At 59.3% G+C, this 24,062-nt stretch overlaps 2 protein-coding genes across 5 annotated transcripts; both read left to right on the top strand.

Annotated features, from left to right (window-relative positions):
* The first annotated feature begins 735 nt into the window (after positions 1-735).
* WDR90 (WD repeat domain 90) lies at positions 736-17,157 on the top strand. The gene is made up of 42 exons (XM_016220697.2): positions 736-745; positions 1,066-1,157; positions 1,308-1,484; positions 1,575-1,683; positions 1,932-2,102; positions 2,371-2,485; positions 2,569-2,636; positions 2,956-3,059; positions 3,136-3,348; positions 3,817-3,885; positions 4,505-4,615; positions 4,704-4,849; positions 4,921-4,978; positions 5,345-5,463; positions 5,638-5,781; positions 5,864-5,994; positions 6,061-6,177; positions 6,468-6,703; positions 6,933-7,072; positions 7,287-7,417; positions 7,913-8,043; positions 8,198-8,359; positions 8,545-8,673; positions 8,868-8,998; positions 9,078-9,118; positions 9,280-9,411; positions 9,558-9,752; positions 10,049-10,146; positions 10,786-10,888; positions 11,183-11,304; positions 11,459-11,618; positions 11,717-11,907; positions 11,996-12,164; positions 12,304-12,415; positions 12,602-12,773; positions 15,066-15,188; positions 15,366-15,540; positions 15,649-15,779; positions 15,877-16,020; positions 16,096-16,215; positions 16,304-16,388; positions 16,780-17,157. Exons 1-42 carry the CDS (start codon positions 736-738, stop codon positions 16,935-16,937), a joined length of 5,445 nt encoding a protein of 1,814 aa, XP_016076183.2. The 3' UTR covers positions 16,938-17,157.
* A 330-nt stretch (positions 17,158-17,487) lies between these two features.
* RHOT2 (ras homolog family member T2) lies at positions 17,488-23,107 on the top strand. 4 transcript variants are annotated; one of them, XM_087815751.1, is made up of 19 exons: positions 17,489-17,617; positions 17,739-17,797; positions 17,911-17,992; positions 18,093-18,136; positions 19,080-19,133; positions 19,625-19,677; positions 19,750-19,858; positions 20,090-20,191; positions 20,267-20,365; positions 20,497-20,605; positions 20,691-20,811; positions 21,104-21,188; positions 21,277-21,419; positions 21,501-21,601; positions 21,686-21,816; positions 21,917-22,003; positions 22,114-22,236; positions 22,352-22,554; positions 22,892-23,107. In XM_087815751.1, exons 1-19 carry the CDS (start codon positions 17,581-17,583, stop codon positions 23,016-23,018), a joined length of 1,869 nt encoding a protein of 622 aa, XP_087671877.1. In that variant the 5' UTR covers positions 17,489-17,580; the 3' UTR covers positions 23,019-23,107. The 4 variants fall into 4 exon arrangements, with proteins under 4 accessions (XP_087671876.1, XP_087671875.1, XP_087671877.1 ...); XM_087815750.1 differs by having other exon boundaries at positions 17,488-17,617; positions 21,501-21,816; XM_087815749.1 differs by lacking the exon at positions 22,892-23,107 and having other exon boundaries at positions 17,488-17,617; positions 22,352-22,870.
* Positions 23,108-24,062: the final 955 nt, after the last annotated feature.

The following is a 24,062-nucleotide window of genomic DNA, read 5'->3' as shown; positions in this document are numbered from 1 at the left end:
CCTGACACCCACTCCCCCTTCCTCTCCCTTTTGGTGTCCTCAAGTGCCTGAGCCCAGCTTGGTGACCCAGAAATATTATGTAACTGTCTCTGGGATGGGGTCCCAGAGTCCCAGGATTGGGGCCAGGTCACAGGAACCCTGGTCCTGTCTCCCAGACTTGGTGTGGGACAGTGGATGAAGGTGTCCCACAGGTTTTGGGGGAGCCCTAGGGGATGCCTGTGAGAGCTGGGGTTCCTCAACCCTAGGGGCTTGTGGAACACTGCATAGCTTGTTGGGCAGGTGACCTCGCCTACAATGGAGTACCCAGGTGTGCATGCCCCCTCCAAAGGGCTGGGCTGTCAGTGGGTGTGGACCGCCCCTGGCGGGGTGTCTCATTCTAGACTTAGAGATGGACCCCCGGAATGAGTCAGGACCCTCCCTGGATCCCCTAGCTGGTCGTGCTAGAGGACTGGGTCCTGGCTTGAGCGTGGCCGCAGGAACCTGGGAACGAAGGCGCCTGCCCCAGGGTGCGAAGCGGAGGGGTGGCTAGAGCAGGCTGGGCAGGGCCTTGGGGACCCGCAAGAGACTGCAAAAGACAAACCCGGCGCCGCTAAAGCGGCTGCGGCCGGGCGATCACGTGGCCTCGCCTTGCAGAGGGCGGAAGTGACGCCGTTGCCAGGCGGCCGTTGCTAGGCGCGCTGCGTGCCCTGCGTGGGGCGCGCTGCGGCGGAGGCGGGAAGTGCGAGCGGCTGCACCATGGCGCGAGGTAGGCTTGTGGCTCGCGGGCCCGGGGTGGAGGTCCGAGGTCTGGGGAACAAGCAGTCCAGGGTCCAGGGTCCAGGGTCCAGGGTCCAGGGTCCGGGGAGGGGGCGGCGGGCAGGGGCGGGCGGGTTGCGCTCTGAGCCTGCGGCCTGGCTCCGTCAGCGCCAATCGCAGGTCCTCGGGCGGATTGGCCCCGATCATGGGCGCGAACCCAGTACGCGCGCACTGATTGCCGTCACTCCTGGGGAGTGTGCATACCCAGTCCCTCGCCCCTCCCTGGGTCTGGCACCTGGGGAAGGTCCCCACGCCTCCGTGTCCCCTCAGTGTGGCAGCACCCATTCCTCAACGTCTTCAGACAATTCAAGGTGGAGGAGTGGAAGCGGTCCACTAAGGAGGGCGACGTGGCCACAGTGATGGTAAGTGGGCCAGGAGACCTGGCAGCAGGGTGAGTGGGGTCCTCTTCTCTGCCTGGGACACAGCTCCACCACCCGAGCGTCCTGAGGGCTGCGCCTCTCCTGGTGCTCCCTGGCTCTGGTGGGGACACTGACTCCGATATCTTCCTCCAGGACAAGACCCTAAAGTGCACTGTGTATCGTATTCGGGGCTCTGTCTCTGCCAGCAATTACATCCAGCTCCCCAAAACCAGCACCCAGTCCCTGGGGCTGACAGGACGCTACCTGTACTTGCTTTTCCGACCCCTGTCCACCAAGCACTTCGTCATCCACCTGGATTTGTCCACTGAGGTGCTGAGCTTGGGAGTGGGGTCTGGGGTGAGGGCTCTGCACCCCTTGTGCACCCTCTCGTCCCCTTACTGCCACCCTTTGTCCCCACAGGACCGCCAGGTCATCCGTGTGTCCTTTTCCAGCCTCTTCAAGGAGTTCAAGTCTACAGCCACATGGCTTCAATTCCCCTTTACTTGTGAGGCTGGGACATCCAGGAAAGGTGACACAGAGATGGGGCATGAATAGGACAGGGGCAGTCCAGGAGCGGGAGCCTGAGGGCACACAGGGAAGTTGGGCCCAGGGGCAGGTGGGGTAGGTGCAGTCAGGCTCCTTCGTGGCCTGGAATGGGGCAGCCTGGGTGGGGGGCACATGGTTCTGGCTACGGGAATGGGTCAGGCCAAGGACAGAGGCACTGTGGTCTGGCTGGTGAGAGGATGGGCACTGCTGACCTTGGTTTGCCTCCTGCAGATCTGGCAGGTGTGGCTCCCCCTGGTGCCCGCTGGACCTGCCTTCAGCTGGACCTGCATGACATCCTCCTTGTATACCTGAACCGTCGCTATAGCCATCTCAAGAGTGTTCGGCTGTGTGCTAGCCTGCTGGTCCGAAGCCTCTACACCAGCGATCTGTGCTTTGACCCAGGTGAGGGCTGCCCCCCATGCCCTGTGCCCAGCCTACAGGTGGGCTGCTCCATCCCTCCCCCAGATTCTCTGTCCAGGAGAGGCCTTGGCACTTCATGAAGGTGCCCTGGCCGTGCTGTCTTTGAGCCCCTTGACACTGATGGGGGTAGGTGGTGGCTGGGCAGATGGTCGGGTGATACTCTGCAAGGGCCTAGTGCTGAATCTTGCCTGAGCTGAGAGAGTTTGCTGGATGGGCTTCTCTGGACCTGGAGCAACTCTGTTCTTTGTAGCTGTCACTGTTGCTGAGGCCCGGCGGGCAAAGCTGCCCATCACTCCCATGCCTCGAGAAATGTCATTCCCAGTGCCAAAGGGGGAGAACTGGCACGACCATTACATCCACATCCGGTGAGCAGTTCTGCCCGTCCCAGGGAGGCTGGCAGGGGAGGGCAGGGTGGCCTCTATGCTGATTCTCCCTCCACCCCACTAAGGTTTCCAAGTGGCAGCCCAGCAGTGCCCCCCAGGCTAGTTCAGAGGACCTTTTCCCCTTCTAAGGCAGGTGGGCCTGTGGGGCATGCAGAGCTTGGTGGGAGATGGGGTCCTGGCACTGCCTGGGGTGGTGAACTCAGAGGTGTGGTGCTTGCGGCAGTCCGGGCTAGCCTGGTGGTCATCCCGAGGTCCCAGAGTCATTTGGGAGGCTGCATGTAGGTATCTGGGTGCCTCAAACTCTCGAGCTGGGAGGGGTGCTGGGGCGTGGGTACAGTGGTGGGCTGCAGCTGGCGAGATTGCTTCTCTCACTGCTGCCCTGCCCGGTGCCTTTGGCCATGTCCTTCTCAGGCCTCTGCACTATACTCGCTGGGTTCTGCCCTTCATTGCAGTCTCCTCGAGGCATGTGCCACAGCTTCTCCCTCGCCCAGTGGCCTTCAGCAAGTCCAGACAGGACAGCGTGTCCCCTGTGGTTCAGATGCTTGGTCCCACAGCTGTGAGTGCCTGTGCCATCAGAGATGGGGCTAAGGGATAGATAGCCCCAAGATCTGATGGACACTGTCCCCCCACAGTCCTGTCAGGCCCCCTTGGGGCTCCTTCCAGAGGATGGCCTGTCTTGTGAGTGCTCAGAAGTCTCCATCATGGGTGGCCCCAGGGGCCATAGACAAGAGCCCTTGGCTGACGTGAAGGCCACTGACAAGCATGCTGCTGGCAGTGGCCTTCAGGTGTCTGTTTGTAACTTGGCTGTGGTGCCTGCTGCCCCAGAGGATGTGGCCAAGCATGAGGTGAGTGCGTGTCTTGAGGAAGGCAGGGGTGAACCAAGTCGTAGAGGGTAGAGGTGGGTGGGGCCTTAATGGGGTATAGGTATGAGACTGTTGAAACTTTGCCTACCACAAGCCATGTATGGGGCAGATGGATCTCTGAGGGTCCCTTCTCATCCAGTTTCCTGGCAGAAAGCAGAGCAGGCAGGAAGCAGCTTTGGGCAAAAATTCCTTTCAAAAAAGAGTAAGGAGGGTCTGTTGCCCAGCTTCTAACTCCCAGCCCCACGTCGTCTGTAGGTGCCTCAGGGGCAGCAGCTGGAGTCACTAGAGGGTCTGGCAGTGTGGCCAGAAATCTAGCTTTCTGACACAGAGCAACCAACAGAAGCCACCCAGTACTAAGCTTCTTGGGACATAGGAACCAGCCCAGTTGGGCAGCCCTGGCTGGACCGGGTCTTGCCTTCTGGGGTCTCATAGTGAGTTTGCCTGTTTCAGAGCTTCCTGCCAGATCCTGTCCTGAGGCTCAAGAGAGTCATCGGCCTTGGGGGCCACAGCACCAAATGGGTGAGGGGTCCCACGCTCTTGTTTGGTCAGATAAATGTCACATACTTAGAAGGAGACAGTGGAAAGGCCCTATATCCCCTGAGGTTGCTATGTGGATGCCCATTCCTGCTCACATCTGCACTGTGGCTCACTGCTTCCTCAGTGACCTTCACTCACAGGCCTCCCTTTGTTCTGATGAGCACTGGCTGGGTCAGTGTAGGTCTGAGTGTTTGAGCTTCAGAGACCCATGAACTCTCGCCCTTTAAAACTTTGATGCAGCCACATGGGGCTGGTGTGGGCATGACTGTGGGTCCTTGTGGGGTAGGGTGGGGTAGGGGAGAGTGGGAGACGAGGCTCTGGGCTTGTGAGCTCCTCCTGGACATAAGCTCCAAGTCTTTATGGACTGTCTGGTTTTTCATTGCTTGAACTCGAAAGTTTCTTGTATTGCAAACAGGGCTCAGAAAAAACTGCGTGTGTGTGAGTGTGCATGCACATGTATTCACATATCTGTAAGTTTTCTCTGTTCTTTTGGTGTGTGCATCCTGTTGACCCCTCTGCACATTACATGGGGGAGGGTATACTAGGGTGGGGAGACAAGGCTGGCCAGCTTGTGACCTTAGCCTCTGGCCCCCATGCATAGGCCCTGTGGACCAAAGATGGGACTGCTGTCGTGTACCCCTGCCACGCGGTCATTGTTGTCTTGCACATTGACACCCGGGAGCAGAGCTTCTTCCTTGGTCACACAGAGAAGGTGGGTACCGCCTAGCCCAGGAGTGGGCACTGCCTGGCCCAGGGCACCTGCAGGCTGCACAACTTCCCTCAACCTGCCACATCCCCAGGTCTCCGCCCTGGCATTGGATGGGAGCAACTCTCTGCTGGCCTCAGCCCAGGCACGACCCCCCAGCATGTTGCGTCTCTGGGACTTCCAAACCAGGAGTTGCCTGTCCCTGTTCCAGAGCCCTGTCCACAGTGTCTGTTCCCTCAGGTGGGTGAAGGGCCTCTGAGGTGGGTGGGGGCCAGCCCTGGTGACACTGACTGTCTCTTCCACATTCACAGCTTCTCTGATAGTGGGACACTGCTCTGCTGCATTGGCAAGGACCACCACGGGAAGATGGTAACAGGGCAGGCTGAGGAGGCAGGGCAGTGTCCACATTACTTAGGAAGCTACATTCCCCTGCTGGCCTTCCCCTGGCCCCCTGCCTTCCGCACTCTGCAGAGCATCTTATGTTTTACACCCTTTGTGGATGGAGTCAATATTTAAACAACTCCCTTCACTTTGGTGGCATATTCTGGAATTATAGGGCAGCTGGGTTTTATGTCTGATGCCTGGTTGAGCAAGTGTAGATCCCTCTGGGCAGTGGGGGCTGCCTCTCCACACCCTCACCAGCCAAGTGCTCAGGCCAGCTCCCATAAGGAGAGAAGAGCGGAGGCCCAGCAGGGCAGGCTGGTGCAGCAGGGGCTCAGCAGGGACTTATTGCAGATGGTGGTGGCATGGGGCACTGACCAGGTGGGCCAAGGCGGTGAGGCTGTCATTCTCGCAAAGGCAAGCACCGACGTTGACATCCAGGCTTTTGAGATTGCCTTTTTTAACGAAACCAGGTAATTGGGCCTTCTGCCCACCTGCATTGCTGGGATGGGGGCCTGGTAGCGCATGGGCCTAGATGGGGCTGAACTACTGAGCCTGCCTCCCCTTCCTAGCTCAGGGCCCCTGTCCACAGCAGCCTCGTCTCTGTACAGGGATTGGATGACACTCACCCTCACACCCCCTTGCAGGATGGCATCGTGTGGGCGGGGCAGTGTGCGGCTGTGGAGGCTTCGAGGTGGGGGCCTGCGCTCCTGCCCTGTGGACCTGGGGGAGCATCACACACTGGAGTTCACTGACCTGGCCTTTGGGAAGGCCCAGGACAGCCGAACACTGTGAGTACTGCCCTCCTCCTCTAACTAGCCAGGTCCCGCTCCTTTTGTCCCTTCAGCCCTCACCTGTTACCTCCCTGGGCAGCTATGTTTGCAGCCGTAGTGGTCACATCCTGGAGATCGACCACCAGTGCATGGCTGTGCGGCATGCTCGCCGTCTCCTGCCCACGCAGACTCCTTGCAGCCCCCTCCCACAGAAGCAGGCCTTCAGCTTGGGTAGGTAGACCCTGTTGTGTGGGTGGAGCAACCCTAATGCTTCTACTGACGCTGCCTGTCCCCCAGGCCCTGGCATTGCCATCAGCAGCCTCAGTGTCTCCCAGGCTGAGTGTGCTGTGGGCTCAGAGGACGGCTACCTGCGCCTCTGGCCCCTGGACTTCTCCTCTGTGCTCCTGGAGGCCGGTAAGGACAAGATAGCACCTCACCATTGTGGTCCACCCCTGGGCTGGATGGCAGCCACCGGACTCTGAGGGGCTATGTCCTGACCCTGGGAGTCCACCATCACAGAGCTCAGGAGTGGGTGTCCATGGGGGAGCTGCCTGTCCCTGTCTACAGTAAGACAGGGCTCTAGGCAGCAAGGAAACAAGTTTGTGTCCTGGGTGGCTGGGAGGGAGGTGCAACCTGGATGTGGCCAGCCTGCCCTGGTGCCAGGCCCCTCTGCCTGGGAGGTCATCCACCCATCCTGCCTGCAGAGCATGAGGGCCCCATCAGCTCAGTCCGCCTCAGCCCCAATGGCCTGCGTGTGCTGTCCACCACCTCCTTGGGCCACCTGGGCTTCCTGGACATACCGTCCCGGGAGTATAGCATGCTGGTTCGCTCCCACACTGCCCTGGTGCTGGCCCTCGCCATCGAGTGCAACCGAGGGCAGCTGGCCACTGTGTCCCAGGACCACACTGTCCGAGTCTGGGATCTGGCGACCCTGCAACAGGTAGAGTGTGGCAGGAGGGGAAGACTGGATTGCCACAGGCCATGCTGAGGCCTGGGAAGGCAGGGCCCAGGCAGGTGGAGGGCTAGGGAGGACCTTCAGCACACTTTGTCCTATGGCCTGTGTTGGGGACCCTCAGGTTCAGGCCACCTGAAGAGAAAGTAGCTCTCAGGTTCTCTTGGCCAGCTGGCAGCTACCACCCTGCCTGCCCTCACGTGGCCCCACCCTCCAGCTCTATGACTTCACGTCACCTGAGGAAGCCCCATGTGCAGTCGCCTTCCATCCTACGCAACCAGTCTTCTTCTGTGGCTTCAGCAGTGGGGCCATCCGTTCCTTCAGCCTGGAGGCCACCAAGGTCCTGGTGGAACACAGGTGGGTGCTCAGCTGGTCCCTGACCCCACAGATGCCTGTGGTGGAAACTTGTGGGATCCCTTGGGGTATGTGGGTGGCCAGGCAGAGTAGGAGAGGGCTATCTACAGAAAGCTCCTGTGCTCTGCTGCCCCTTGGGGACTTGGCCAGGCCCACTGTGGGAGGTCAGGGATGGTCCAACTCAGGGCCAAGGCAGCGGGCATTCCTGTTTGGACAGGTGTCACCGAGGAGCCATCACTGGCCTGGTCACCAGCCCCGACGGCAGCCTCTTGTTCAGTGCCTGCTCTCAGGGCACCCTGGCCCAGTACCACTGTGCTGCCACTTCTTGCCGCGTCCTGCGTGTTGCAGGTTAGGACCACCCCTACCTCCACCTCAACACAGCCCCACCCCAGGCTCTCAACCTTCCCCTCCTCTGGTTCCTGTGGGGATAGGCCCTCACCTAGTGTCCACAACAGCAGTAAACTGCCTTCTGTGGCCTCACTACCTAGATCCCCCAGGGCAAGTGTGGTTTTAAGACACACCAAGCCCTCAAAACAGAAGGTCCATGAGGGTCTGTTTCTGCCCCACCCCAGAAGGAGGTGAACAGCCTGAGCACCAGGCTGGCAGAGGATTGGCTCACCCAAGGGTATCTGTTTCCCCCATGGTTGGTCAAGTGGTCACTTGGGGGTCACTCGTGGCCCAGGAGAACCCCAGCTATATCCTGGCAGTCCCTGGGCCCTGGGTGTTTTGGTACTCTGATGCTCATGCCCTTGGGCTGGTTCCTGCCGTTGTGGGTAGGTTTTGTGCCTGCTCTGGCCATCCCCTCCCCACCTAGCTGACCATCTGTCCCTGTGATTCCGGCAGCTAATGTGGTGTGCCGGGATGCCCGCCCAAGTCTCAACACCCTGGCAGTCAGTGGGGATAGCCGCCTGCTGGCCTTCATGGGTCCCTCTAAGTACATGGTGACCATCATGGACGCAGCCTCACTGGATGATGTGAGTCAGCCAGAACCTTTTGTGTGTCCAGTGTGGGCGGGGCTACACCAGCCTGGCAGACCCCATGGGTATCTCAGCTAGGTGCCACATGGCTCCCCTGAGTTTTGCTCTGCCCAGAGGCTATGGCGGACAGCTATTCGCTGCTTTTCCCCAGCTACTGCGGATTGATGTCAGTGCCCTGGACTTGGCCAGCAGCCGCCTGGACTCAGCTGTGGCTGTCTGCTTTGGTCCCGCACCCCCTAGCCACCTGCTGGTGTCCACATCATCCAACAAGGTTGTGGTGCTAGATGCCACATCCGGCCGCATGGTCCGAGAGGTGAGTCCAGGCGTAGTGAGTGGCTTGGCCTTCCCTTGGCTCCCACCTTGGTGTCCCCAGTGCCTTGAGGAGGGGAGGTGCTGGGCCACCTTCCACTCCTGAGAGGTACATTTTTTGAGAAGAGAGGTTTCCCTGGATGAGGGGACTTGTGCTCTGATCTTCTCCATAAGAATGTTCTCTTGCAGCTTTGTGGTGTCCACCCTGTGGCCTGCGCCTCCCTGGCTCTCAGCAGGGATGCCCGCTTCCTGCTGACAGCTGCCGACCGTGCCATCAAGGTGTGGGACTACTTAACGCAGTCTGACCCCAGCTGCCAGGTGTGTGGTGCAGATGGGTGTGGGTGGGTGCAGGTAGGCGGGGAAGAGGGAGAATGGAAGATGACCTGCAGGGCCTGACACCACATGAGGACCTCTTGCCTAGTGGCCAGTCTGGCCAGGCCTGGTTATGGGAGGACAGCAGGGTCTCCAGCCAGGCCTCAGGAGTCTCTGTATGTGATATGTGCTACCCCCAGGTGTACATTGGCCACTCAGAGCCCGTGCAAGCTGTGGCCTTCACCCCTGACCAGCAGCATCTCCTCAGCGTGGGTGATGCCATCTTCCTCTGGGATATCCTGGCTTCCCCTCAGAGGTCGCCTCCAGGAAGGCAAGTGCCCTTGACCTGTATCTGCCAAGCTTCCTGCTGCACCCTCCCAACCTGACACCCTTTCATGTTGCCTCTGCAGCGTCCTAGGCTCACCCGGCCCCCCCCCAACCTGTGAGGCTGGTGAGTGGCCACACCATGATGGAAGGTCATTAGGAGTGGCATGGTGCCACTTCCTGTCCTGAGGGTCCCAGTATATGAGGGCTGGGGGACTAGGCATACCTCCCCCTTTGTGCTCTGCCTTCCTCAGTCCCTAAGCACAGTCCAGACTCTTCCATCCCCAGGCCCAAATGCAAGACAGCCAGAGGATGCGGTGTCTGGGACAAATGGGCTCCCTCGGTGGCAGGTGCCCGTGCCATCCCAGGCGACCCCACCCCAGCTGAGCATCTGTGCTGGGCCCTCAGAGGGCGGTGATGGTAAGGCCAGGGGCCCTGGATCACCTGGGCAGCCATGTTCATACTGCTCCCGTCTGGCATGTTTGGGTACTGCTCCAGGCCTGTGGGGAGGGGCAGGGATGCAGGGGACTCTGTGCCCCCCTTTCACTGCCCATGAACCTCCCCAGGTACTTTCTGCGTGTCAGATGAAGAAGGACCCTCTGAGGAGAGCCACAGCCCCCAGGGGCTCTTCCAGGCCTCAGGCCCACCCATGCTGGTGCAGAAGGAGGCCTGTGGGGCTGGAGACGGGGCCTGGGGGGCTGCAGGGGACCCGTGGGGCCTTAGCATGCTGCCCCACCCCCATGGCCAGCCCAGTAAGCAAGGTAGGCAGGGACACTCATGACTAGGCCTGGGCCAGGGCCAGATGCAGGTACCCATGGGCCCCAGATTGGGGTTTGCACCATGAGATGAGGCCTGGTCACTTAAAGGGCAAGTGGATGAGCCTGAGGACCCTGCTAGGCTGGGCGGTAGGATATGGCTTACCTGCACCCTCGGATCCTGGGTGTCTTCTGGGTTAGATATTTATCTTGTCCAGCCAGGGCCAGGTGACTGTGTGAGAGAGGGGTCTCTGCACTGTTGTGGGTGGTTTGACCTGTGGCTCCTTTCTCCTTTCTGCCAGGTGCCTGGAGCACCAGGAGGGCCAGGACCCAGCCCAGTGCCCGCCCGGATTCCTATAAGCACTTCACAGCGCGCTACAAGGCCTCCCTGATGGCCAAGGTTGTACAGGGGTGGGATCCTCACAGTTCTGCCACAGGTGGACAACCCAGAGACTTGGGTGAGGGTGGCATAGCCCTGTGGTTTCTGGGTATGTTCCTTCTCTCTAATACACAGGTTCCCCCAGGTCTTCCTGGGGCTGCTCCCAAGCAGTATAGGCCATGTCTATAGTCACCTCACAGGTACCATTTCAGTGTACCTTTTGTGCTTTGCTTGTCATGCAAACACTCAGACAGTGTCCTTCTAAGCCCACTATCTCCACCCACTGGTCCTGGCTCCCTCTCACTTCCTCGAATGTCCTTTCCCTAAGAGCCCCCTGGGTCTTGCTGCCTGTGCCTGGCCTCCCCAGATGCCAGGGACCACCTACATCTTCGACTCCTGCCTCCCTGTCTGTACCCCCAGCTCCCATCCCTGGTTGGCCTCCTATGTGTAGGCTTTTGGGCCCATGCTCTTGCCATTTTCCCATTCCAGGAGAATGCATCTCCTGAGGCTCCTGCCATTTGTCTCATCGTGGGAGCATGTGCCTCCCACAGCTCTATCCCAAGCCCAATCCTAATGGTTCACATCCAGAGGTGGCAGGGGTGGAGGAGAGGGGAGTGGTGGCTGGGTGCTGTGCCATACATAAGTACCACTTCCTCACAGAATGTTTCCTTCCCCCCTGCCGGGGGCGAGTGGCTGCACCTGAAGACTGTTGTGGGCTACAACGGGAATGGGCGGGCCAACGTGATTTGGAGGCCAGACACAGGTAGGGGCCATAGCCCCTTGGCTCCGAGCCCACAAGATGCAGAGTGGGGCCCAGCTCTGTCCACCCCATGCCAGACCCCAGGAGGGCAAGCGAACGCTGGCATGGAGGCTGGTTTTGGCTAAGAGGTGGCGTTTCCCTGTCACACTTCCTATTATTCCAGCCCATGTTCCCCGTGCCTCCTCTGAGCATTTTCCCAGAAGGGCTCAGCATGACCCTTTCCTTGGCTGTTAAAACTGGCAGAGAAGATGACAGGGCCATAGCCGACCAGCTCTGGGGCTCTCTCCCTGCCTACAGGCTTCTTTGCCTACACGTGCGGCTGCCTGGTAGTAGTGGAGGACCTGCACTCTGGCTCCCAGCAGCACTGGCTTGGCCACTCTGAGGAGATCTCTACACTGGCTCTCAGTCACGATGCCCAGGTGCTCATCCCTGTCCAGGGTTGTGGTGTGCATCCTGCAGGGCCTCCAGGGCAGCACAGGAGACGCTTTTCTGGCTTCCCATCTACCCAGAGCCAGGATGGGCTCCTGGACTGCCCCGTCCCACTAACCACTTCCCCCCACCCCACCCTACCAGGTTCTGGCCTCTGCCTCGGGACGTGGTGGTGCCGCCTCCTGCTGCCAGATCCGCATCTGGGATGTGCCTGGGGGTTCCTGCCGGCAGCTCCTTTCTCACCACTGCACTGCTGTCCAAGCTCTGGCTTTCTCACTGGATGACAGGCTCCTCATCACACTAGGTCAGCCGCGGGGGGGTGCAGAGGGCAGTGGCTTCTGGATTCCCCTGCCTGTCCTGGGACCTCTGGGCAGCTGGTGTGACCACCATGTATCTCCACAGGGGACTATGGTGACCGAACCTTGGCCCTGTGGAGCATGGCTACCTATGAGCTCATTTCCTCCACCCACCTCCCAGAGCCGGTACACGGCCTGGCCTTCAACCCCTGGGATGCTTGTGAGCTCGCCTGCGTGGGCCAGGGCGCCCTCACCTTGTGGCTCCTGCAGCAGCGTGGGGCCGACATCAGCCTCCAGGTGTGAGGGTTCAGAGGTGGTTTTGGAGGGTGGGGTCTGACTGAGCCCAAGGACATTACTGACCCACACTGCCCTTGTGTCCCTCCAGGTGCACCGAGAGCCCATCCCCAAGGCGGTGGGGGCGGGTGAGCTGACGTCTCTGTGTTATGGGGCTGAGCCCCTGCTGTACTGTGGCTCCAATGATGGCCAGGTCTGTGTCTGGGACACAAGTGCCAGCCGTTGCTTTCTGGCCTGGGAGGCAGACGACGGTGAGATCGGTGGGTGCCTGAGGAGTCCCTGTGGCCCCCCTAGCTAGGGGCTTGCCTCTCCCTGGGAGTCCCAGTGCTGGGGTAGTAGGACCCTGTCTGGAGTCCTGGGCATCTGGGGAAGCAGCTCATGCCACCTCCTGCCTCGTAGGAGTGCTGGTGTGCTCAGGATCGCGGCTGGTCAGTGGCAGCAACACCAGGCGACTGCGCCTATGGGCCGTGGGAGCTGTGCCAGAGCTGAGGCGTAAGGGCTCAGGAGCCAGGTGAGCCTCTGCATTAAGCCAGTGTCCTTGACTGGGGCTGCAATCCAGCACTCTTGTCAGCTGGGCCTGCCTTACATGGGGACATCTTGGGTGAGGCCAGAGCTCAAGAATATGAATGCACTCCAGAAGCATCAGGCTCCCTAGCTTTTACTGCCACCACTCTTGGGACCCACTGCTTCCCCCTAGGTCTAGCTCCGTGTTCATGGAGCGCGAGCTGACCCTGGACGGGGCCGTCGTGAGCGCTGTCTTCCACGATAGCATGGACATGGGCGTGGTGGGCACCACAGCAGGCACGCTCTGGTATGTCAGCTGGGCTGAGGGCACCAGTACCCGCCTCATCAGCGGCCACAGGAGCAAGGTGAGGCCACTGGGCCACCAGCTGTCTGTCAAACATACCCGAGGGGCTTTCCACCCTGGACAGAAGCTGGGCTGTGAGCCCCACATTCGCTCTCCTCTGTTTGTGTTTTGTTCCCCCCACCCCCAGTTGTCATTCTGAGTCAAGCCCAGCTGTGGGATTGGTTTATGTGTAAACACTTCAGGTTTTTAGCATAAGGATTCCACACACTTAGGACTGCACACTCGTCATGTGTTGGTCCATGTGTCCACCCCTGCGAGCACCACAGGCCTCGCCTTTTGTCCGTCCTTCCCCTTTCTTCTTTTGCTTTTATTGCCTTGTAATTTACTTGGCGAAGAGCTCAGGTCATCTCTCCCCGAGCCTCCCACACTCAGGGCTGGACCTGCCTTTCTGCTCCCGTGCTCCCTGGGGTCTGAGAATCTGGAGGCTCGGTCAGAATCTGGTCAGGGCAGGTGGGTCCCGCAGCTCCTCCTGGGTGAGCTGGGTCTCCCACCAGGAAGCACGCCGGAACTGCTTGCCTGTCAGTGCTGCCCTTGACCCGAGTGACCTGTCACCTTGGAGGTGATAGTCTGTTCCTCCAAGAGAGAGAACTGGCCTCATGAGTGTTGGGTTTCCTGAGGCAGAGCTGGGACAGGAGCCGCATGGTAGCTGGTTCTCTCCCTTGTGGACCAGGTTTCCAAGCTTTGGGGTGATTCCGCCAACAGCGGCCAATGTATTTACTTCCTGAATCTTTGAGAGCTGGTAGGTGTACATGTGGGCTGGGGCTCCCCTGGTCACTGCTCACAGAGCCCCGGCTTTGGCCAGTGACAGGTCTTTGAGTTGGCTACTGAGTTCTTTTTTCTTTCCTTTTTTATTTTAAATCTGTGTTTATTTGTTTGGAGATAATGGTAGCCAACAAAGAAATTAAGTTTGAGAGGAGTAAGGATTATATACTTTTTCTGTTTTTTGGTAATAGCTGTTTTTTTTTAAATCCTCACCCGAGGAATAAGGATATTTTTTCATTGATTCTTAAAGACAGTGGAAGGGAGGAAGGAGGGGGGAGAGAGACATTGATGTGACAGACTCATTGATTGGGTGCCTCCCACATGTGCCCTGCCCGGGTGCTGGGATTGGACCTGCACCCCAGGTACGGCGCTTGACTGGGAATCAAACCGGAGACCCTCTGGTGGTCAGGCCAATGCTCCCACCGCTGAACCATGCCAGCCAGGGCAACTGTTTTATATTGAGGTATAGCTTACAAGCCATACACCTCAGCCCCTCAAAGTTGGTGGTTTTCAGTACAGTCACAGACTTGTACACCTATCATGACGGTCAATTTTAGAGCATTTTCATCACCCCAGAAGGAAACCCTATACCCACTAAGCACTCACCTCCCATTCCCTCACAACCACTAACTGGATTTGCCTGTTGTGGACTTTCCACATAAACAGAATCACACGCCCTATGGTCCTTCCATCTGGCTTCTCTCGCTGAGCTTCACATTCTCAAGGTTCATCTGCGCTGTAGCATATGTCAGTGCTTCACTACTTATTGCCAAATACTATTCTGTGGTACAGACAGAACATGTGTTTGTCCATCGATTAGCATAAGAGCATTTGAGTCCTGAGTCTTGACCTAAGCTGAAGGCCATTGATGACTTCCCTCTCATGTGGAATGACAAAGTGTCCAGGTTCTCCCTCTGCAGCTCCCTCCAGAGAGGCCCATTACTTCTCAGCCAGACAGAACTAAATTATTATTTTTAAAGATAAAATATATCATGAGTTCATACTTACATTTGAAATTTAAGTACAGGACTAGGCCATTTTATTTCACCTCACTGGTGTATGGTGTCTGTATCCCCTTTCCCCCCACACCAGAAATCCTGATTCTCAGTGATTACATGCCTGCTTTCTCTCTTGATGCACACTGAAAAGCCACACTACCAGCACCGGTGGTGAGGCCCCTGGAATGGCCTAGAGTGTGTTTCATGCTTCCTTGACCTTTAGTCTGCAGTCCTAGGGATGTGTTGTCCCATACCCGTGTTTTAGGTTCTTCCAGAACACTGCTCTGGTGTCCCAGCAAGAGGCTAGTCAGGTTCAATGGCAGATGGGCTCCTTGTGATTTGAATTCCACCCAGGTCTTGTGTGGGGCACTCGGGAGGGAGGTCAGGACGATTTCTTCACTCCACATGGAGGTAGCCATGGCCAGGCAGGCCTGGGAAGGAGAGACATGCTCCCATAGGAATGACTGGGCCCCACTAAGTCCTCTTTGCCTGAGGGCCACGTGGCCTCAGGAGGGCTGGCTGGCTACCTGCAGGTGAATGAGGTGGTCTTCAGTCCCAGTGAGTCGCACTGTGCCACATGTGGAGACGATGGGAGTGTGAGGGTGTGGTCCTTGTCCAGCATGGAGCTGGTGATCCAGTTCCAGGTGCTGAACCAGGTATTCAGGGCACCAGGGGCTGGGGGTGTGTGCTTGGGGTGGGGCCCTGCCTCTCCACTGAAGGGCTCTGGGAACTGCATCCCTCCTTCAGCCTCAGCGTCTGTCCTCGGCCTTGGGGTTGGGCCCCCATCTCACCCCCCAGGGGAGTGCTGATGTTTCCCCACTGGGGCTCCCCAGAGCTGCCTCTGCTTGGCTTGGAGCCCCTCATCCTGCGGGCGCCCAGAACAGCAGCACATGGCAGCAGGTTATAGTGATGGCACACTGCGTGTCTTCAACATCTCCCGAATCTCAATGGAGCTCAAGATGCATCCACACCTGGCTGCACTGACGGCCATCACCTTCTCTGCTGATGGTGAGGGGCTGGGTGCTCACAGGGTGATGGCATGGCCCCGGCCTGGCCCAGGTCACACCTTTGGGCTGGGAGCTCACAGGGTAACAGAGCTACTCTTGCCTGGCCCAGGTCAGACCATCCTCTCTGGAGACAAGGATGGGCTTGTGGCTGTGAGCCGCCTCCACACAGGGATGACCTTCCGTGTACTGAGTGACCACTGGGGTGCTCCCATCTCTACCATCCAGAGCACAAGCAAGGAGGTGAAGTGGCCAGCAGGGCCTCATCTGCGGGGTGCTGGCAGAGAAGAGGCTTGGGAAGAGTGGGGCAGGAGGTACTCACCTTCCCTTACCCCCCCAGTATGGAGACTTCAGGGTGGAGGGCACAGACTTGTGGTTGGCCGCCAGCGGGGACCAGCGGGTTAGCATCTGGGCCTCCAACTGGCTGCAAGACTGCTGTGAGCTTGTGGACTGGCTGAGCTTCCCGGCACCCACCCCCATGGAGGTGAGGGTCCTAGTGGCACCTCAGGTGGGGATGGTGCCTGCTCATCCCACCACAGCATGCTGTGCCTTTTCTTAGACTTCAGACTACTCTCCGCCTTCCCTTGCTGCCTTCTGTCCCTGGGATAGGACACTGCTGGTGTGTGCAGGCCTCGGCCCACATCCAGAGGTGGTCTTCTACAGCCTCTGCCAGAAGCAGGCATGTGCACACCCCTTATGACCCTGGGAGGGGAGGGTCCTGGGCCATGTGAACCCCTGCCCCATTGCCTTATGCTCACTGACCACAGGTGGTGAAGAAGATCCCGCTGCCTTTCTTTGCTGTGTCCCTGAGCCTGTCCCCCAGGGCCCACTTCATGGCCATCGGCTTCGCTGGTGAGTGCTGGTGGGCGTGGACTCATTCTATCTTGAGTGGGGCTGACTCACCAGTACCCTCACACTGAGACATACCCCTCACATCTGCATCCGGGTTCCTCATCTCTAAAATGTGGTAGTGAATCCAGCACTGAATAAAGGGACTCAGTAGCCCAGCTTGGGGCCTTAGAAGCCCTGTGTTGTTAGACACTCTGACAATGATGGGCACTTCTTTGACTCTGCTGTCCCAGTCTCAGCTACAGTTGGTCATGGGTATGGAAGACAGGCCATTTAGCACAGATTTGCTGCACTAGCATCCAGCTAGAGACAGAGCAAGGGTGGGTTGGTGAACCCCTGGGCCCTGTAGCTGCAAACATGGGCACAGGGCCCACCCCATACCATTTGCCTGCAGAGCGTGTGCTGAGGCTGGTGGACTGTGTGTCAGGGGCCGCGCAGGATTTTGCTGGCCACGACGACTGGGTACAGCTCTGTAGATTTGCCCCATCAGCCAGTGTGCTCTTCACGGCAGCCCACAGTGAGATCTTGGTGTGGGAGGTCACAGACTGCTGAGCCCTGTTGGGGACCTTGGGGTCAGGTGTGCTATGCTGGGCACCTGGCCTGGGCAGAAAGAACCTCATGCTAAGCCAGTATGGCTGGGTAGGCTTGGCCCCTTCACACCGGATGGGCTCAGGACTCTGTGTGTAAATCATCAAGACCCTGAACATGTGTAAAGTTCTTGTTGGCACCTGAGTGCTTTTCTGTACAGTTGAAATAAACGTGGTTGTTAACATTTCGGCATTGTCAGCTGGTAACTCCAGGCTCCCACTGCCCTGGGCCTGGCTTTCCCGCCTGGCCTGAGCTCAGCCTCTGCCCAAATCCCAGCCCTCCTGCTCCCTGCCAAGAACTGAGGCCCTGGCCTTCCACCTGCAAGGACTGTCCGGTCCGCAGTGGGCCGGAAGCTGCTGTGGCTGAGCTGCACCTGAGGCCTTGGCCACACCCCCTGGCCGACGCAGCGCCAGCAGTTTCCGACGCGCCCACGCGGTGGCGCTGCCGCGCAACCCGGCCTCTCTGGCCCGCGGAGCTCGCTGGTGCGGCCGTGCGGGCGGGGCCGGAAGTGCGGGCTTGGGGGGGAGCGTGGGCAGAGCATCGCGATCGCGCCCCGGCCGGAGTGGGCTCTAGGGCTTGGGTTGGACTGCAGCTCCCGTCGCCTGCCATGAAGCGGGACGTTCGCATCTTGCTGCTGGGCGAGGGTAGGCGCCGGGGCAGGGGTAGGGGCTGGGCGAGGGTAGGCGCCGGGGGCGGGCGGGGCGGGCCTGTCCTATGGGGGCGCCGCGACCTTGGCCGCAGCGCTGACCGCGCCTCCCCGCGCAGCCCAGGTGGGGAAGACGTCTCTGATCTTGTCGCTGGTGGGTGAGGAGTTCCCTGAAGAGGTGAGGATGGTGGTGCTGAGCGCCCCTGCGGTGGTCGCGCAGAGGAGGGGACTGAGGGCCCGGGGCGGATCTCCCTCCGTCCCCGGGCCACCCTCACGGCCCGTATGCTTCAGGTCCCGCCCCGGGCAGAAGAGATCACCATTCCCGCGGACGTCACCCCAGAGAAGGTGCCCACTCACATCGTGGATTTCTCAGGTAGAGCCGCCCGCCGCCTCACCCAACCCCACCCCAGCGTTCTTCCCAGGAGCCGCATTTCGGGCAGGAGGTGTGCAGCGTTCTCTCTTCTCTCATCCAGAAGCTGAGCAGACGGCGGAGGAGCTTCAGGACGAGATTCACAAGGTACAGTGTGATCTGAGGGCTCAGGAAAGCGGGGAGGGATGAGTTCAGCGCTCAGGTTCTGGGGGTGGGCTGCCGCCTAGTTCTAATGGGCTTCTCTCTCTCAGGGGTTGGGTTAAGGTGCTTAGGGCTTCTTTGGCCTCCGTAATTCTCCCATGACCTCTCAGTACTAAGCTGCTGGGGTTACTGTGCTGCACTCTGCTGGGAGTTGGGGAGAAAAGGGACCATCCTTTCCTCCTACCCTCATGTCTCTCTCTACCCAGCATTCACTCTTCCAGTGGACACTGGGGAACAGATCTCATTATCCTTCAAAATGACCCATTAACCAGCTCTGTGCCCTGGCGCCCCCCCCCCCCCCCCCAGTATAATCCACTACTCTGGGCCTTTGGGCCATGGTGCAGTGACCAGGGCTACAGGGTGCACAGCCATCTGTTCACCTGTTATCAGGACATGTGCCTGGCCCAAGCTCCTGGTAGGAAGCTGCCCCCTGCAGCCTTGCCCTGGCCCTGTGCAGCTCCTACTGTATTCTAGAGGTGCCACTAAGTAAGGGTTCAGGCCACAGCTACTGAGGAGCAGCCTTCTTGCCATCATTATCCCTTGTGCTGTTTTCCTCATCTTCTCTGCCCACAGTGACACAGGAGTGAAGGACTAAGGCCAGAGTTGGGGTGCCAAGTTTCAGGGGTGGCTTTGTCTGCCCTGAGCCGTTCAGGGGACTCACTGACCAAAGTTGCAGTGCTGGGACCTGGAAGTGAGCAGAGAAGGGCTTGTCTGAGGTTTGCACAGCAGAACACCAGTCCCTGTGACACAGCCAAGGAGCACTGGCTGAGGAGTACCAGTGAAGGATGGCTTCCTGGGTCTCTGAGCCATGCCCTGTCCTGCCTGTGAGTGCCAGGCTGGTGTGGACAGGAATCCTCTGTAATGCTGTGCCACACGCTCTCCCCAACAGGCAAACGTGGTATGTGTGGTGTACGACGTGTCTGAGGAGGCCACCATTGAGAAGGTGAGTGAGAGAATGCCCAGCTTGGTCATTGTTCTGTTCTCTGCACCCCAGCTGGATGCCCAGCTGTTGCACGCTCTGGGGTGACTCACACCCGTGGGCAACCCCATCTCTGATAAGTGCTTCAGGGAGCCTCCCCGAGCCACCCTGGGTGCTGGGCGCTTGTGGCCAAGACCCCACAACTTCCCCAGGGAGCCCCCTGTGACCCTGTCTCCCTGCAGAAAGCATGGACAGCCATGAGTCTCACCCACTTAGGCTTGCAGAAGGGGCTGCCCTGAGCTGCTGACCCCACGTCCCTTGGGGGTGTTTGGAAACTGCTAAGATCAGATGAAGCCACACCTGTCAGCTACACTCTCCACTTGTTCCCAGTGGCCGTGACTTTGGCTCTCAGTGGGCCTTGACTTCCCCCCATCTCTCTCTGGCTAGGCTCAAGTTCCATCTGGGAGCAGTGGGCTAGGCGGCCCCCTCACCTCATGCCCGACTTTGCCTTTCAGATCCGAACCAAATGGATCCCACTGGTGAATGGAGGGACCGAGAAGGGGCCCAGGTAATGGACAGGGCCCAGGGGGCTGGTCTCCTCCAGCTCCCTCATCCCTAATGACCGTGGACCTCTCCCCAGGGTCCCCATCATCCTGGTGGGCAACAAGTCGGACCTGCGGCCAGGGAGCTCCATGGAGGCTGTGCTGCCCATCATGAGCCAGTTCCCTGAGATTGAGACGTGCGTGGAGGTAAGTAGGCATGCACAGCATGGGCAGGCTGGGGATACTGGGGTGGAGAAGAGGAGGGACAGGGACAGGGCCCTGCAGCAGGCACTCGTGTGCTGGTCGCCTGAGACCTCAGGACAGGCAAGCTGTCTTATTGAAGATTTCCTTGGGGTGGGGGCTGCTGACCACCTGTGCCTGCACCTTTGAGTCTCCCAGCATCGGGCACCTCTCTGAGTCTGTCCCGGTGGCTCCCAGTGCTCGGCCAAGAACCTGAGGAACATCTCAGAGCTGTTCTACTATGCACAGAAGGCCGTGCTGCACCCCACAGCTCCACTCTATGACCCTGAGACCAAGCAGGTGAGCAGCTGGCATGGGTGGGGTTGGCTAGCAGGTGGGAGTGGGGGGAACATGCTGAGCTGGCTGTCCCCACAGCTGAGGCCCGCGTGCACCCAGGCCCTCACACGCATCTTCAGGCTCTCAGACCAGGATCTGGACCAGGCACTCAGTGATGAGGAGCTCAATGCTTTCCAGGTGGGGCCCCCATCCACCTCTTGGTGGTGTCCACCTTTTGTGGGCTGCAACCGGGTTCCATGCCATTGATAACCAGGCCGAGCAGTAATAGGGCGGCTGGCTTACTAACAGCAACTTTCTCTTGGAGGCAGAAATCCTGTTTTGGGCATCCCCTGGCCCCACAGGCCCTGGAGGACGTGAAGATGGTGGTGCGCAAAAACGTGGCAGGAGGCGTGCGGGATGACCGGCTGACCCTGGATGGTGAGGCCTGGCACCCTGCCTGTCCTTGTGTGAGGAGGGGCTCATGTAATACCCAGTACCACCGACTCTGCCCCTTTCTGAACAGGCTTCCTCTTCCTGAACATGCTTTTCATCCAGCGCGGCCGCCATGAGACCACGTGGACCATCCTAAGGCGCTTCGGCTATGGCGACACACTCGAGCTGTCTACCGACTACCTCTTCCCTCCGTGAGTGGTGGATGGGGCTCCCAATGTCAGATGGTGCCAGGGTGGGGTTGGAGCCCTTGCTCAGGCAGAGGATGGTCTGTGTAGGATGTGCCCTGCTGTGTGCAGGCAGACTGGGACTTATGCCAAGCAGGTGGCCCCTGGCCACAGCCACATTGCTGTTTCTCTGCTTTGGTGCTCAGTCATGGAGAGAGGTGGAGGAACCTCTGGGATTCAGTCAGACTTGTAGGGAGGGTACTACTGCACAGATGGAAGGTGTGCTGAGCATGGTGGGAAATGGATTGCAACCCCACAGGCTCCACGTGCCACCTGGCTGCAGCACAGAGCTCAACCACTTTGGCTACCAGTTTGTGCAGAAGGTGTTTGAGAAGCATGACCAGGTGAGGGCACTGTCACGCTGCTGGGCTGCCTGTCCTGGTTTCCTATCCTGGTCCCTAGCCACTGTGACCACAGTCTCTCTGCCTGCAGGACCATGATGGTGCCCTCTCGCTGGCAGAGCTGCAGGACCTGTTTAGTGTGTTCCCAGCGCCCCCCTGGGGCCCTCAGCTCCTGCAAGAGGTCCGAACCGAAGCAGGCCGGCTGCCCTTGCATGGGTACCTCTGCCAGTGGACGTAAGCGCAGCCCTCAACTGCCCCCACTCGCCAAACAATGCTGCCCCAACGTGATGCTGCTTCCCCCCGTTTATGCCCCAGCCTGGTGACTTACCTGGATGTCCGGCGCTGTCTGGAGCACCTTGGCTACCTGGGCTACCCCACCCTCTGCAAGCAGGACTCCCAGACCCATGCCATCACAGGTGGGCGCCCGCCCTCAAAACAGCCTGACCCAGCACCTCCCTGGCAGCCGCTCACTCTCGTTTGTCCTTTGCATCCTCTCACAGTCACCCGTGAGAAGAGGCTGGATCAAGAGAAGGGACAAACACAAAGGAATGTCCTTCTGTGCAAGGTGGTGGGGGCGCGTGGAGTGGGCAAGTCTGCCTTCCTACAGGCCTTCCTCGGCCGTGGCCTAGGGGTAAGCATCGTCGTGTGCTGGGTGAGCTCCCATCTGGGGCCTCGGGTAGGGGCTTTGGCGAGCGTCAGGGCCAGCAAGCTTCAGGTACTTTTCTTCTCAGCATCAGGACACCGGGGAGCTTCACAAGATACCTGCCATCTATGCCATCAACACAGTGCAGGTCAACGGGCAGGAGAAGTACCTGATAGTGAGTGTTGGGGTAGGGGGATCCCTGCAGTAGATCCCAGAGCAGTGCTGTCCCGATGTGGCCTGGGGAATTGAGCTCCCTGCCTCTCCCTGAGGCCACCCTCTGTCCAGCTATGTGAGGTGGATGCAGACAGCCTGCTGTCCACCATGCCTGATGCTGCCTGTGATGTCGCCTGCTTGATGTTTGATGGCAGTGATCCCCAGTCCTTTGCCCTCTGCATCAGCGTCTACAAGGCAAGCCCCCATCTATCCTGGCGTTCTGTGGGCAGCACGACTATGGGTGGGGTCCCCCAGCACCCTCACCTTGCCTGCTCTGGGACTGTGCTTCATGTGGCCCCTTTCCCCTCAGCGCCATTACATGGATGGGCAGACCCCCTGCCTCTTCGTCTCCTCCAAGGCTGACCTGTCTGAAGGTGTCTCACTGCCTGGCTTGTCTCCAGCTGAGTTCTGCCGCAGGCACCGGCTGCCCGCCCCTATCCCATTTTCCTGCGCTGGCCCAGGAGAACCCAGCACAGCTGTCTTCACCCGGCTTGCTACCATGGCCGCCTTCCCGTGGGTACCAGCACCACAGCCCCTGTGGTTGGAGGCCTGTCCCTGTCCCGGGGTAGTGATGGTCCCTGTTGCCAGGAGAGTGGAACAGCTGTGGTGTCAGGACTGGAGTCAGTCAGGGTTGCAGGGTTGTCCTTGGTCAGGTGCTGATGCCCTGGCAGCGTCCTCTGGGGCCTGGTCTCACCAGTTGCCCTGTGGTCTGGGAGTTCTGCTGTGCTGGACACTGACAGGTAGCAGCTCTGTGGAGCTCTGAGTTTCCAGGAGATGAGGGGTAAGGGGGTTACAGCAGCAAGCATCTGGGCAGTACCCTAAGGGTGTCTCCATCTGGCTCCTTCTGCAGGTACCTGGTCCATGGGGAGCTGCACACCACCTCCTTCTGGCTCCGGGTGACACTGGGGGCTGTTGGGGCTGCTGTTGCTGCTGTCCTCAGCTTCTCACTCTACAGGGTCCTGGTGAAGAGCCGATGAGGCCTTTGTGCCCTGCAGTCTTATCTCAGGGCCCCAGGGTGCTGGTGTTGGACCACCCACTTGGTGGAGCTTCCTTCTGTCTAAACTTCGCTTCTGAGGACAGCATATCCACTGTCCAACCCCAAGGGTGGGCCCCCAGGTCCTGCGAGCCTGTGTCCTGCCCAGCATCACCCACCTTTGTGGGAATCGTGTTGGAGAGACTATGGGGTATTGGCGAGGAAGCCAGTAATCCTAGACCTGAATTTTCAGGGCTCCACCCCTTCCTGGTCCCGGGCAGCCAGTGGGCATGAGGGGAACCAGAGGGCAGAGCTTTGGGCCAAAGGAAGGGGGCTAGGGCAGAAAGTGGTGGGACCATTGTGCTGTCCCGTCCCCCCCCTCCACTGTTGGGAGACTGGTCCAGGGCTGCACTCTTCATGGAAGATGTGAGGCTTGTTTTCCTGATTAAACTTCAGTGTCTTTTCCATCTTGGACCCAACTTTCTGAAGGTGGCTTTTCTTGAATTGTGTCCCTTTTCTCAGTGTGGACTGGCAGCTTCACTCCTGACTTCTCACACCTCCCCTGCAGGCCTGAGACCTCACACAGGCCCGTGTGAGGTCCAGCTGTGGCCTGCAGCCTGGGAGCCTCTACATTGAGGTGCATGCTTTCCTGAGGGGCCTACCTCCTCTCCAAACCTCAGCCTCCATCCTGGCAGCCTGCTTGAGCTGTAGGGAAGATCTAGGACTCTGAGGTGGGACTGGGTGTGCCAAAATGCCCTCCTGGTGTGGGGAGCTGCCCTGTTCTCACACCCTGACCAGAGGCTTCTCACTCTCACTAGGTGGGGGACAGCAAGAGACCCCAGCCTAAGGTGAAGAGGGGGCTGTACTTGTTATTTTTCAATACCTTCTGTCCCAGGTACTTGGCCAGTGTTTTGGGACCTAGAGCAGAGACAGCCCAGGGTGGGACTGGATGGAAGACCCTAGTTACCCAGACAGGTGCCCCACCTGCCGTTAGTCATTCCGTGCAATACACCCCCTTCCATACCAGGGTCTCTCCCAGCACACTGAA

This window comes from Miniopterus natalensis, chromosome 3 (assembly GCF_054644295.1).
Source record: "Miniopterus natalensis isolate mMinNat1 chromosome 3, mMinNat1.hap1, whole genome shotgun sequence".
Lineage (NCBI taxonomy): Eukaryota > Metazoa > Chordata > Mammalia > Chiroptera > Miniopteridae > Miniopterus > Miniopterus natalensis.
The sequence above is the reverse complement of the archived record's forward strand: the minus strand, read 5'-3'. Positions and strand labels throughout refer to the sequence as shown.

What these genes read in the sequence shown, in the direction of transcription:
- WDR90 (XM_016220697.2), top strand. An exon ending in CAGAGGTCGCCTCCAGGAAG is followed by an intron (nt 8,999 to 9,077) that starts GCAAGTGCCCTT and finishes TTGCCTCTGCAG; the next exon opens with CGTCCTAGGCTCACCCGGCC. An exon ending in AGGCCTCCCTGATGGCCAAG is followed by an intron (nt 10,147 to 10,785) that starts GTTGTACAGGGG and finishes ACTTCCTCACAG; the next exon opens with AATGTTTCCTTCCCCCCTGC.
- RHOT2 (XM_087815749.1), top strand. Translation starts at nt 17,581, where the DNA reads ATGAAGCGGGACGTTCGCATCTTGCTGCTGGGCGAGG. An exon ending in ATGACCCTGAGACCAAGCAG is followed by an intron (nt 20,192 to 20,266) that starts GTGAGCAGCTGG and finishes CTGTCCCCACAG; the next exon opens with CTGAGGCCCGCGTGCACCCA. An exon ending in GGCAGGAGAAGTACCTGATA is followed by an intron (nt 22,004 to 22,113) that starts GTGAGTGTTGGG and finishes CCCTCTGTCCAG; the next exon opens with CTATGTGAGGTGGATGCAGA.